Source organism: Emys orbicularis, chromosome 7 (assembly GCF_028017835.1).
Source record: "Emys orbicularis isolate rEmyOrb1 chromosome 7, rEmyOrb1.hap1, whole genome shotgun sequence".
Taxonomy (NCBI): Eukaryota; Metazoa; Chordata; order Testudines; family Emydidae; genus Emys; species Emys orbicularis.
The window spans coordinates 13238022-13252460 of NC_088689.1; the positions used below are offsets into that span (position 1 = coordinate 13238022).

A 14439-nucleotide genomic window follows, 5' to 3' on the forward strand; every position below is an offset into this window, starting at 1 on the left:
TGCCCTTGTCCTTCGAGGTCGCACCATCAGTGGCACGTCTTGAGGACAGCACAACTTCAAATTAACTGAGTATTCTGAAAAACTTGACCATATCATTCTGTCCCATAGAAGAACCCAGGATAGCATGATATGACCATTTTAATTGGTTTATAGATATTAAAACTGGAAGACACTTATCATTATCTAGCTGATCTCCATTGTAATACAGGCAGTAGATTTCACCTCGTTATTCTTGCATCTAGCTACAGCATACTTTTTGGAGAGACTCCAGTCTTGATTCAAAGATGCCAAGTGATGGAGAATTTATTCACAATACTTGGTAATCTGTTTCAGTGGTTAATTACTCACTCTGTTACACGCTTGCATCTTATTTTCAGTTTGAATTTTGCTGACTTCAGCTTCCAGCCATTTCATCTTTTTCTGCTTTTGTCTGCTAGATTAAGGAGCCCTTTAGTATCAGATATATTCTTCCTGTGTAGGTAATTATAGATTAGCTTTGTGGTTGATTGATCTATCAGTGATTATTTCTGAATGGTTTTAATTAGTTATACAACACTTTACCTTTTCTCCAGAAGTTGGCCAATCAAGTTTTATTGGCATACATAGCTTTTCTCTTGGACAATTTCTTAATGCTTTATACGTTTTAATGTATTCCTATTTAATTATGAATGATTAGACTGTGTATATGAATGCTGACTTGCAATCTAAAATGACAGTAGTTTAACACTTGCTGTGAAAGTTATGCATACTGTACCTTCTAGAAAGCTTGCTCTAATCAGTAGTAGCATCCATGGGATTTGATAATATTCTGGAAGGAAAAAGATGCAAGGAAGTTCAGTGTAACACAGGAAACAAATATTAGGGTATGATAAAACAGAGTAGTGTTATTTTACTTAAAACAAAAAATCCTTCATCTTATCATTTCCACTGACATTATTACAAAGCAATATCAGACTATTTTTTTTACAGTGAAGTGGAATGGCTTCATCAATGGCTATCTCCCTTTTCCAGGAAATTGTTTATCAAAAAATCATCAACTTTTGTGTGGAACAGGAAATCGTTTGCAATTTACCAGTGCCACAGGGCTGGATGTAAGGGAAACAGCCCTTAGGGCTAGTCTACACTGGGGGGGGGGGATCGATCTAAGATACGCAACTTCAGCTACGCGAATAGCGTAGCTGAAGTCCAAGTATCTTAGATCAAATTACCTGGGGTCCACACGGCGTGGGATCGACGGCCGTGGCTCCCCCGTCGACTGCGCTACCGCCGCTTGCTCTGGTGGAGTTCTGGAGTCGACGGTGAGCGCGTTCGGGGATCGATATATCGCGTCTTAACGAGACGCGATATATCGATCCCGGATAAATCGATTGCTACCCGCTGATACAGCGGGTAGTGAAGACGTACCCTTATATGTTACCTTCCTTAAATTTCGAAAGCTACCAGGAAAACACTGGTATTGAGTGTAAATGAGTGCCACTGATATTTCACAGTATTTAGAGTAAAAATAAATTTGTTGCAGCCTGCTGTATAAGTAAACCTAGTATCTATGAATGAATTATAGAACAGTAATACTAACATTTCATTACTTGAATTGGAATTTGATATCCTGCTCCCATTTTTTCTAGAGGGTTAATGTTTTAAAGGTAGTGAAAGAGCACACATCCAAACATAAGCCCCATCCTGTAATCGGATTTGCACTGGCACAAGGTTCCACCCGAGCAGAGAGCAATTAACTTCAGTGGGGCTCTGCTTGAGTGTGCTGACCCAATTTCAAGATCAATAATGCAGCATTTATGCCTTTATGTTATATTAGAGAGACAAGATGGGTAAGTTATATGTCCACTTCAGTTCCACCGCTGCCCAAACAACTGAATAAATATGTATCTCGTGGGTAAAATAGCCAAAAGCAATTGTGCAAGAATTCTCTCCTGTACTTACACTTTCTGGTATACAGTTTGTTTATCTGGGGGCAAAAGTATAGAGTTTTAGGACTATTATACCGCTGTATTTATATTTGTCTATGAAAAGACACCAATTTAGTTCCTACTCAGCTGAAATCTATTAATCTTTGCACTCCATCCAAAGATTGTATACAAAGACTCAACACCAACAGTCTGTTTTCAACCTCCTCTTGTGTTAAACAACCTGATCCTACTGCTAGGGATGTCAGGTTACACTTCATTATGGTTTTATTTGAGAACACCTAGACAGTTGTAGATTTGCCAGTCGCTTACTCAGGCCAAACTCAATGTTAATTCAGTGTGACTGCAGGATCAAATCGCAACTCTGAAGCACAAAATAATGTAAAATTTGCAGAAAATTGGCCCTATTTTCTTAATTTATGTGAAATCAACCAATAGAAGTTTCCATTTTGTATGTTAATGCCAGTTTTCTGTCTTAAGGCTATTTCTAAACCACATACAGACTTCCGTCTTGACCCCCTCACCTGTGGATACCTCCATCCCCGATGTCAAGTGCATGGCAAATGAGAAAAGAAGGGAAAGGAGAAGAGGGGGCCAGGGCACATGTTTGTACTGGTTCATGCACCCTTTTTTGGAAATGTTCTTTTGTAACTGGTGTATGGGTGTTGTAATGGCAGCTGGTCTGCCTCGCAGTGGGTGACTTTAGTACTGTTTTAACACGATTATAAATAAAGCTTTTTATGTCATCAAGAGAGTTTTTTGCTGCCATTGCAGCTCATCATACAATCCTGATTTGAAATAATAAAGCTAAACATATGACCAGGAACAACTTGGAATTAATAAGCTGCTCCTCGATGCCGGTAGGTAGAGCAGTTCACACTTCAGGCACTTTCTTATATGAATCCATACTGTGAATCATCTCCCCAATTAATAATTAAGCATGTCTTTCATAAGTACATTGCATGGCAATCAAGCTCTATCCTTCTTCAAGCACTGTACCACCCCCAAATCAATTAGCCTCCTCCTTCTCCTGCACTAGCACATTTATAGTGGTACTACCCTCTTCAAGTCCATAATGTTGGAACACAAAACATCCTTGACTTCTGTTTGCCTGAGTGCATCCAGCTCCAGTGTAGGTAGGTGCACTTTCTAGCTAAGTATACTGATTCAACAGCCCCTCACTGTCATAACTCCACTGGGGGACATGGCTCATTTCTGGCTTCACAGAGATTGTGAAGAGTCCAAGAAGCCACAGTGATGCAGCAGAATTAATGACACTAGCATCCAAATAGGCCTGTAGACCTCTCTAATAGGATTTCAATCTGCCCAAAGCACATTCAACAACCATTCTACGCCTGTGGAGAGTGTAATTAAATAGTCTTTTGTCAGGGCCTCTCAAATCTAGGTACAGTTTCATAGGCCAAGTCAAATGGGGTTATGTGGGCCCCCAGAATAACGGTGGGTCAGTAACTCTGTTTATGATAATGTCATTTGGTGGGAATAGTGTCCCAGCCTATCCATGAATGTAGACTCCCGATCAGCAAAAAACCCTGGCATCATGAGTTTTCCCACATTGGCATTCATAAATCAACCTTGAGGTCCATGAGGGCCTGCATAAAAATGGAGTAGTACCCTTTGCAGTTCTTGTGTTCATGTGCTCGGTGAGCAGGGTAAACTGTGGGCATATGGGCACAAAGCCTGCAATTATCTGGAATATCTTTTATGCCTGTCACCTTGGGGTAAACCACACACCTGATTACCTCAGATACCTCTGCCACCACTTTACCCACAGTTGACTTTCCAACACCAAACTGGTTGGAAATGGACCTCTAGCAGGTTGGGGTAGCCAGCTTCCAGATGGCTATAGCAATATGCTTCTGCACCAGCAACGGTGCCCTCATGTGTCTCTCTTTATGCTGGAGGGTTGGGACAAGCTGCTTGTAGAGCTCCAGAAATGTAGCTTTCTTCATGAAAAAGTGTTCTGGACCCACTGCTGGTCATCCCAGGTCTGCATGATGATGTGGTCCCATCAGTCTGTGTTTGTGGCCCTGTCCCAGAAATGCCGATCTATGTAGGGGGCATCAGCAGCTATACTGAGTGTACTGAGCAGTATCGGCCAGTGAGAGTATGCTATGCCAGGGTACTTTTTCTCCATTGCTGCCTCCTGCTGCTCCATCTGAAGCTCTGTAAGGTGCCTTTGGTGGGTCAGCAAACATTGCCGAAACGTCCACCAGCATCTCACAAAAGCTCTGCATGTTTTCTGACACAGGCGTGAAAATGCAAGCAAGAGACATTCTCGAAAAGGGGTCGTCTTCATTTTGTGTGGCAGGCTGTATTGGCAGACTGTTCAAATCTCCTGTAACATGCAGGGTGAGCAGTAAAGTTTACCCACAGTCCACCCTGGACAAAGGGCTAGAGCAGCCGCATTTTGTGAGTGTGTCGGGGGTCTGGGATATGGTTGGTTTGACCTGAGTCTGTTTGCTGCAGTGCGGATGCTAGAGCCCCAGTTTAGAGCCTGGGTTAGAAAGTTCTTAATATAGTGTTAAAAAGAAGTGTAGGTGCTCAAATCTAGGGTTCTTTAACACTGTTCAGCTGACTTGAGTCCCACTAACCTGGGCTTACATTGCAGTGTAGATATATCTTGAAAGGTTGAGAGCTTGGCTGGGAAACAGCCTGTTACTGGCAAGGGGGCAGTGGTAGATGAGACAGGTAGATGATTGGATGTGGCCTGCAAACAGTGTGTTTGTGTACAGGTCTGAATAAGACAGACAAAAGGATTAAATTATATCTGGGGGATCTGCTGGTTGGTGCATGATGAGAGAGGTGGCTTGGAGGCGCTCCACCTTCAGACCCCTGAATTAGGGGTTGAATTAGGAACTGTTGGTTCATCTTTTGCTTGTAACTTAAAGCAATCATGCCTAGGGTAATCAGAATATTTGTCAGCTCTAGAAAAACAGCCCCCCATTATTCATCAAACTCTTGCGAGTGTTCATGGGAAACCACCAGAGGCTAGAACCTGCAGGACCTACAGCTCAGAGTGCCCACAGCACTTGTCTCTAAGCACATTGTACACTCAGCATGCTACCAGTAATCTAGGGAACGGGTTACCACAGTGCTCACAGCGACTCCTTGCCGAGGAGTCAGTTACAAGACTTAATAATTGGCTGCTGGGGCAGGGGAGAATTCTTGCTACAAAGGCAGCTGACTGAGGTATGCTTATTTCCCCCCCACTCTGCCACCCATATTGCCACCCTTTTTTCAGTGGTTCAGTGGTTTTCTGTCTCTCTACATTTGTGAAGATAAAAGATAAAAGCACCTATTAGCACCTCCTAGGTGCTTTTGAAAGATTTTCAAAATTAAGTAATTATTACAGTTACATCAACCCCACCTCACCACCAATAGCCTGGCAAAAAAGAATAAAAAATCTCAATCACTACCACCTTGTTAATTCTCTCTTAAAAGGTGGGCATTGCAGTGTGCCTTAAAGATTAACAAATTTCAGACCTGGCAGACTGAGGGAGTGAATTTCAAAGATAAAGGTCCTCACAGATACCTCTCTAGCAGCAACAATCTCCTTTATAGAACAAGGATTCTCTATCTCTGATCTCAACTGCACTTCCAGGTGTTTATAGCCTGAAATTTGGAATAATGGACCTCAGTGATAGGGTGGCAGAGGGGCAGTTAGGAGTTGAATGCTTGAAGTCAGTTCAAGTTTAAATGTAATTCATTTTCAGTAAAAGTTGTAGACCACTTTTTGCACATGTACATACATGGGCAAATTCAGAGATGATGGTTACGGTGACATAAGCTAGATCCTTGTGCACTTACACTGCTGGTGAGAGAATTTAGTTGTTTTCCACCCAGTTGTAACCAGCTCAAGACTTCCTCAGATCTACCTATATCCATTCTACTACTACTTTGTAAGGGAATTGCAAGTTACACCTTGTTCTGGGTCAGTGGCATGTAAGATAAGAATGGAAGCATAATAGTTCTAGCAAGAACAATTAATATGTATGTATATGTGTTCTGATCTTTTACTTAATCATCACTTGTAAAATGTTTGTATTTTGTATTTAGTTGACAACTGCCACTCTGAATTTCAACTTTCGTTCTTTCTTCTGTGGTAAACAGAGTAAGACAGAGAGGGTGTAAATTATCAGAGCTCCATTTATTTCAGTGAAACTTTGACAACCTTCCGCAATGATGCTATGGGCTAAATTCAGAGGCAGTGTGTAAGATGACACAAATTAAACCTTTCTTTACACTCTGCTAGACCCACTCTGTGAAGGGCAGTGTAAGTTGTGTGTAATTTTTGCACACCACAGAGCTAGAAGAAGATGCAAGTTAAAGTAGCTTCGAGTAATATTTGAGGCAAAGGAAATAAACTGGTGGTGATATATCACCATCTGCATTTATAATACACTGAAACAAAAGATACAGGATATGAAGCCTCAGATTATTAAACAAATGCAAGCCACCTCCAAGATAAAAGATTCTGATTGTCACCCCATCCAAACATCTGTAATTGGGTGTTGATATTTTTATGCTACTGTGCTTCAAGAAACGTCTTAAGGTTTATTATATTACTGTTTTTTCTCTTTTAGGTTAACAGAACCCTCTGGATATTTAACAGATGGACCAATAAATTATAAATATAAAACGAAATGTACATGGTTAATTGAAGGATAGTAAGTATATATTTTAAATAGATCTAACTGTCTGATGTATGATGTGTTTACTCCAGTGGTTTAGAGAGTTAATTCAGTATATGTTCTGTTTAAAGCACCTGGATGCTAAGCATACAGGTACATTTCTTAAACTTTTTAACAGTGATAATTATTAAAGTTAAAAAGCTAGGGTGGGATTTTCAGAAGTGGTCATAGTTGGGCTTTCTTCCCACTGAAGTCAATGACAAAAGTTAGGCCAACACTCCACGTTTTTGAAAACCCTATAATAACTTTTTATTGTCTGTTTGATTATTAAAACATGTTGTGTGCCCCATATATAGTCACAGAACCCTGTCATCTAGCATGTTGTTATTGTTCTCCTCAGTGATGTATCAGGAGTAGCTTAAAGTACAGAAAATATCCAAAGGCCAAACTAATGCCATTTAACTGGAAATATGCCCAGCAGGTGTCCTATCTAAAAAAAAAAAAAAAAAAAAAAAAAAATATGTAGAGATATCCTGTCTCCTAGAACTGGAAGGGACCTCGAAAGGTCATCGAGTCCAGCCCCCTGCCTTCACTAGCAGGACTAAGTACTGATTTTGCCCTAGATCCCTAAGTGGCCTCCTCAAGGATTGAACTCACAATCCTGGGTTTAGCAGGCTAATGCTCAAACCACTGAGCTATCCCCCCACAGTGTCAAGGAGCTGAAGGTGAATAGCCTGAATGAGTTACTTTGAAGAGTAAAGAAACAGCAGGATCCCTTTGAGCAGTCTTTATATACATGTAATATAACCCCCTAATATTTTGAACATGTATAATACTAGAGGATCTCTTACAAAACATAGCCTTCGTATACAGTGGATTCATTTCTTTTATAGTTATGTTTATAAGGGCATTTCATATGTGGTTAAGTAGCATAGCCTCTGATTTAAGAATCCTGGGTTGAAATCTTCATAATCCCTAGCATTTACCCTCATAATAAAATCACTGAACAATATAGCACCCCTTGCTTCCAGTTGAAAGTTTTTACATAGCACTGTCTCAGCAATATACCATTAGAGTTCAGGACTAAAACTTTATTAGCTATATCATGGAGTCTGAACTTTTTGCATCTCACAATTGTCATGCTGTCTGGAGCGGCTCACGACTGTGAGTTCCTACCTCTGGGCAGACTGTCAGAAAACAGGGCAGATTCCCCAAGCTGGTGGTGTGTTCTATAACTGGATTTCACCAAGCCAGTAACGAATGTGGACTCATGGATTACTATTACCAGTCTTACCATGGAGTCACAAACAGTCCCTTTAGACTCTCCAGTCTATCTTGCCATCCAGACAAACTGGACTATTGGGATAAATTGGTTACTTACATCAAAAATCACATCACATTTGGGTTGCTTCCAGTCCCAAGGAACCAGTAACTTACCCCAGATCAATTGGTACTCTAGATCTTACACCAAATTCTAGCCAGTTCCGTAGTAAAGTAGCTGAAGGTTTCTTAGCTAAGAAAAGGAAGCCTGAGAGTTATTGAGAAGTTAAAGCAGATAAAATATATCCACAGATGAGTCACAATTTGTAATTCCAAATGGTGGCAGTGACATCATAAACCTCCATTTTCCCAAAAGTCTTTTCAGGGTACCCAGATTGTCTCTGGGGATCTTTGCATTTAGTAGTACACTTCCCTATAAAAGTCAAAACAATCGAGAGATCCTGGATCTTTCCTTGAATGCATATTTATAGCTTCTTCTCACAGAAAACAAGCTGACAGTGTCACTATCCACCTGGGCTTTTTCTTTGATGGAAAGTGAGGAATGCATTTTGAGTCTTTGACCTCTGATTATCACACACAATGACCACTTGCTTTGAAATTAGCACTTCAACGGAAAAGTTTTTTATTTGCATTCCACAAGGCTTCTTTCTCGTTTGATGCGTTATTTAGTGATAGGGGTATATACAATGTAAATGTTTACTACTACATTATAACAGGATACAGATAAGTGAAAACAATGCATGTAACATCCCAATAGTTTATATGAAGTTTAAACACCAAATACACTCTCATACATTGAACAATCACTATGATCTATACCAATACACAAGTGAATTGGCCTAGTCTGCCACTGTCACAGCAAGATTTCAAGTATCAGCCAGTGCATGAATGTCAGTTGTCAGCAGAATATGTACAAACACTGCATGCATTCAGAACAGTTTAGTGGTCACAAATATTCCTATGCTATGTTCTATTTGAGAGTTTCAATCCTGTAACAAGTGTTGCTTTCATAAATATTTGTTTAAAAAAAGGCCTTTTTCTCAGACAAGATCTGTGGTGGTTTTGTATATTTTACAATACTTTGTTTTGACTTCATTTGTGAAAGGCATAGATGCTGTTATAATTATTTTGAGACCGTCTTAAAGTTACCGTTTTCGAAGATAGCTTTTTTTCCTTTCTACATTTGATTTTCCCCAAACAAGACTGTGCCTAGTTCTTATGTTATCCATTGGTCACTGTGTGTTATGCATTGTCAACTGTGCCTGAGCCACAGGGGATATGGATCTATTACAGCTCTCAGTTTTAGATAATGGCTCTTTAATTCAAGCTCTGTAGAATTGTGCTTTGGTGCAGTCGCAGAAACAGTGAGACATGCACACTATAGTGTGGTTAAATGTGGAGGCCTCAACTTTATTTAAACTATTAACAGGAAACCCTATCTCCATCCAAGTATCTAGCAGGGCTGTGCCAATGTGGAGTTCAACCGGGCACCATTGACCCCTGTGCATCCGTATGAGGGTGATGCACCCTCTAAAACAGTGTTTCTCAAAGTGGGGCCTCTGCTTGTGTAGGGAAAGCCTCTTGTTTACCTGCCCCGTCCGCAGGTCCGGCCGATCGCGGCTCCCACTGGCCGCGGTTCGCTGCTCCAGGCCAATGGAAGCTGCTGGAAGCGGCGCAGGCCGAGGGACGTACTGGCCACCGCTTCCAGCAGCTCCCATTGGACTGCAGCGGCGAACCGCGGCCAGGGGAGCCGCGATTGGCCGGACCTGCGGACGGGGCAGGTAAACAAACCGGCCAGGCCCGCCAGGGGCTTTCCCTACACAAGCGGAGGCCCCAGTTTGAGAAACACTGCTCTAAAATCTCAGCCCTGCCCATGTACCCTGGCTAGAAGCCAGACTTTGAACCCTCCTTCACACAGGAGGTAGGAGAGATGAAATATGGAAAACCACATGCTGTACAAGACATGGAGGCCTACTCCTTCACCATGCAATGTCATGCTTGAGTCCAGTGCTCTAGCAACCCATTGGGTTACATAGACCTCACATCAGATCCTTTATTAACCCACCATCTTCGTTGGAACCTGACAGACTCCCAAAACAGACCTCTGGGATGCCACGTGGAAAGTGAAATAACCCATACAACAGTTTGCCAATATTGCCAAACAAAAGATTAGTGATCAGACTAGCCCCTGGCATCATAAAAAATAGAGCATTCTAGATAAGAGGGGCTAAAAAAGAGAGCCCAACAGCTACTTGTCTCAGCCACCCACCTCCCTTTCCTACTCTGGCAGGGAAGAGCTAATCAGCTGGCTCATCACAACACCCCTGTCCAATGGCAGCAGGAGTGGGTGAAACAAAATCCAGTGCCCAGATGCAATGTGAGATGAGCACACTCCCCTGCCTCAGCCTGCAGCGTGGGGAAAGCCTGTGAATAGACTGAGGGGGAAAAGAAAGCAGCACCTTCCCCCTCTCCCATACACACATGCTGCAGGCCATCAGGATGGGAGAGGGAACAGGATGAGCACATTTAGCATTGACCTAGCTGCTGTTGGTTGAGACCCCCATTCAGTCCTGCACACTCCAGAGGCTGTCTTAATTGCTTCTGGCATCATCAAAGGCACATCCTGGCTAGCGAGGTGAGCATTTAGCTCTGGAGGTTTCTGGTTCTATTTCTGGTGCATTGGCCAAGATGGAGGTGGGCTCACTTAGTCCCATGATAAATCCTATTGAAGTCCCAGATGCTGCATTGTATTCCCTTTGAAGTCACCACACATTCCTGCGTTTTATATTGGAAGGTGTAATATTGTTAGTAGTCACTCAACAATCTTTAGTATTGACATTTTAATATAAAATTAATTTAAATTTTGTATTAGTACAAAGTTTTGAAAACTTTTTATCAAAGCCTAAATTTAAACATTGACAGTAGCCCTTTTAAAAACTTTATGGTAGTAATATCCATGGGTAATTTTAATAATTATTAGCCTTGAATTGTAAGCATGACTTTTAAAATACTTTAAGATAAAAAAATTAAATAATTGGCTGGTTTAAATCTGGTTTTATACCAACTTTTATCTGCACAAGTTATGATTAGCACTTAAGAAGAATGTTTGTATTTAATAATGTAATATTAGGATGGTATGGTTAATTTTATTATACTCTACAAGTTATTTTTATTATGTAATTGTATTATCAGTCTATGCTTCTGCTAAACAATATATCACTAATATGCTCTTATTGTTTTCTTCTTTCAGTCCTAATGCAATATTAAGATTAAGATTTAATCATTTTGCCACAGAATGTAGTTGGGACCATATGTATGTTTATGATGGAGATTCAGTATATGCACCTTTAATAGCTGTATTTAGGTGAGTATTTTTATTTAATAGTTCTTTAGTACTAGTATTAGTATAAAATATTATTAATGTGAGGAAAAAGTAGCACTAGAGGTTTTAATTTGCTATTGTTAGTTTGCTCTCTCTCTCATTAATATTAGTGGGAAATATACACTGATGGTAGAATAAGTTGCCAAATGGAAATACAACATAGAACTTTTGCCTTTGCGTAAGACAAAATTCCTTTCCTGGCTTATGTTCAATGCTGACATTGCACTGGAACATTAATGCTAATATGCGTGCCATCCTAGAGAGAGTGAGTTTCCAGTAGATTCCTGATATCAACTGAGGGTGGGTTTTTTTTTTTTTTTTTAATGGAAGTGGGGGACTGGCCACCAAAGGAGAGGGGAAATTGCTTAATATAGTTAAAGGAAAATCACACAATTTGTGACTTATGCAACAAAGACATTGTACTGCTTATAAGACATGAAGGATATCCATTAAGCCCATTACAGATAGACCACTGAAGCCATCTATTGAGGGATATCGGTGTGGAGGCAGTCCAAATTACCAGTTATACAAGGTCTTTTCTTTGTCTATCAGAATGGAAAGTATTGTGACTAAAAATAAAAAATATGTCTGGGTAGTACTTAACAGCCTGGCCTTTGAGATATCAAAGCTCAAAAGTATCCTCAAACTTGTTAACAGCAGAAATCACAAAAGGGCTTGATTGCTCTATTGTTATCATTAGATAATATGAATAATTATAATTCGATCATGTCTGAGTTAGATATTTATAGGGTGCCAATTACTATACTGTCTAGGCTGCTGTAGGCAATTTGCAGGCCAGAGCAAACAGTAATGGACTAAAAAGTTCTGATATATGTCAGTGCTTCAGAAGCTTTTTCCTCAGAGTCCTGTAGCAATATGTAGAAAATAATTTAAAGAGAATCCACTCATGGAAAGGAAAGTGAGTACATAAAAGTTTAGATGTCTATAGTCATGGTCCATGGCCCATCGCATCTTGTTATATCTGCTTTCCACGACAATATCTTTCACACCGCTGCATTCTCTGATCATTTCATTTGGGATGCGATCCAGAAGGGAAATTCCCAACATAGCTTGTTCCATTGCCCTTTCAGCTACCATCAGCCACTGCTCTTCCCTCTTCGTCACTTTTCACTGCCATACAGCATGGCTGGCAGCACTGTTGAATTGAAGATATTTGTACTTGTCGATTTTTCCTCTGAGGACATCCTTGATGGAATTAAATGCACACCATCCTGTCCGAATCCTTTGCGAGAGTTCTCCGTTCAGATCTTGGCGCATATTAACTTCTTGGCCCGAATATATGTACTGTTTCACTTCTTCGATTTCTTCTCCTGTTACTGTTGTTTGGGCTTTTCGTAAGAGGTCTGATCGCATGTATTTTGTTTTGCAGCGGTTCATTTTCAGGCCGACCTGACTACTTTTCTTGACGAGTGTTCGTAGCATGTTCTGCAGTTGGTTGGTGCTTTCGGCAATTAGTATGATGTCGTCCGCTAGTCTGAGATGAGATAATCGTTCTCCGTTTATGTTAACACCACTCCTCCAATTGATATTGTTCATAACCATTTCGAGGCAGGGGGTGAATAGTTTCGGTGAAATCGTATCTCCTTGCTTTATGCCTTTCTCGATCGGCATGCGGAGGGGCGTTTCGAGGAGAGTAATGTCTATTGTACATCCAGTATTCGCTTCCTTCAACAAACTGATGTACTGCGTGTTAATGCCCTGCTCTGTGAGCGCCTTTAATATTGCGTTAAAGTCGATGCTATCGAAGGCCTTTTCATAGTCGACGAAAGCAATGCACAGTGGGAGTTTGTATTCCCTCGCTCTTTCTAGGAGCTGGCTAAGGGTAAATATATGGGTGATTGTGCTAAAATTTCTTCGAAACCCTGCCTGCTGTCTTGGCTGTTGTTTGTCCAGACTTTTTATTCATCTCTCTCCTTCAGTACCCGATAGGATTCCCAACTTTCCTTCCCTCTCAATGCAGACCAGGAATAATGCTCCTGAAGGACATCCTTCCAGCTTGATGGTATTTTTCCTTCTTCAAGATATCGACTGAATCTTAAAGCGAGTGCTTTCCAAAGTTTTTCGCCTCCTGCAGAAATCATTTCTGATGTTATTCCATCTTTGCCTGGAGCTTTTCCCTTCTTCATCTGGTGCAGTGCGTTTCGGACTTCGCTGACGATTACTGGAGGGATGTGTTCTTCTGACTCTTGGAGCGTTGGGAGAAGGACGTTAATTCTTGATTTGAACAGTTCTGTATAGAAGTCCTTGCACACCTCCTCCATCCCTGCTCTGTTGATTGCTCTCTCTCCATCCTTGTTCTTCAATTCTGTTACGCTCAATCTATACTGCGTCAATTCCCACTTGCATGTCTTGAGGCTCTTGCATAATTCAGATGTTTTGAGGAGCTTTTCTTTCCGGAAGTTCTCAAAGTCATCCTTCAGTTTTCGCCGTATAAGCTTACACAGAATGGAGTACTCAAGTTTGTTATCCGAGCTCCTTTTCATGTTTCTCCGCTTCTCCAACAAGCTTTTCATTTCATTCAAGATTCTTCCCTTCGCCTTCTTCAGCTTTTCAATTTCAGCTGCTTTTGTGCAACGTCTCAGCTTGTCAGCAAAGATGCTATAGTCCTCATCACACTTTTCCATCTGGCTCCAGTCAAACCCAGAAATTGCTTTCTTCAGCTTTGCTTCATCGAATGTCTTCAGCCGCTGTTTCCTGTTTGCCGTCTGTAACGCCTACTTTTCCACCGCTTCGTCGAAAATCAACTTCACTCGAAGCAGGCGATGGTCACTGTCAGTGTTGAAAGGCTGCACCACAGAGATGTCTTGAACGATGTGCCTTTTATTGACTAAAATATAGTCGATTTCATTCTTGCTCTTCACATTTGGAGCGATCCACGCCCACCTTCTTGCGGTCTTCTTTTTGTACCAGGTGTTTGCCACGTACAGTTCTTTCATTTCTGCCATCGCTACCAGCCTTTCTCCTCTTTCATTTCTTTCACCACTGCCGTATCTCCCTATAAACTTTTCACCAGCTTTCCCTCGCCCCACCTTGGCATTAAAATCTCCCATCGTGACAGTGTAAGTGGACTTTTGCACGAGGGCTCTTTCGAGCTCTCGGTAGAATTCTTCTACTTCTTTGTTCTCACTTGCACTTGTGGGAGCGTAGGCCTGGTTGACCTTGAGGGTAGCTTTTGACTCCA

At 41.2% G+C, this 14439-nt stretch overlaps 1 protein-coding gene across 1 annotated transcript in view; it reads left to right on the forward strand.

The window, feature by feature from the left end:
- The window catches only part of ATRNL1 (attractin like 1), a 1044719-nt gene that overhangs the window by 102301 nt on the left and 927979 nt on the right, over positions 1-14439 (forward strand). The window contains exons 2-3 of the mRNA XM_065407744.1: positions 6527-6610; positions 11106-11219. Coding sequence (XP_065263816.1) covers positions 6527-6610; positions 11106-11219 — 198 coding nt within the window. The remainder of the gene's footprint in view (positions 1-6526; positions 6611-11105; positions 11220-14439) is intronic.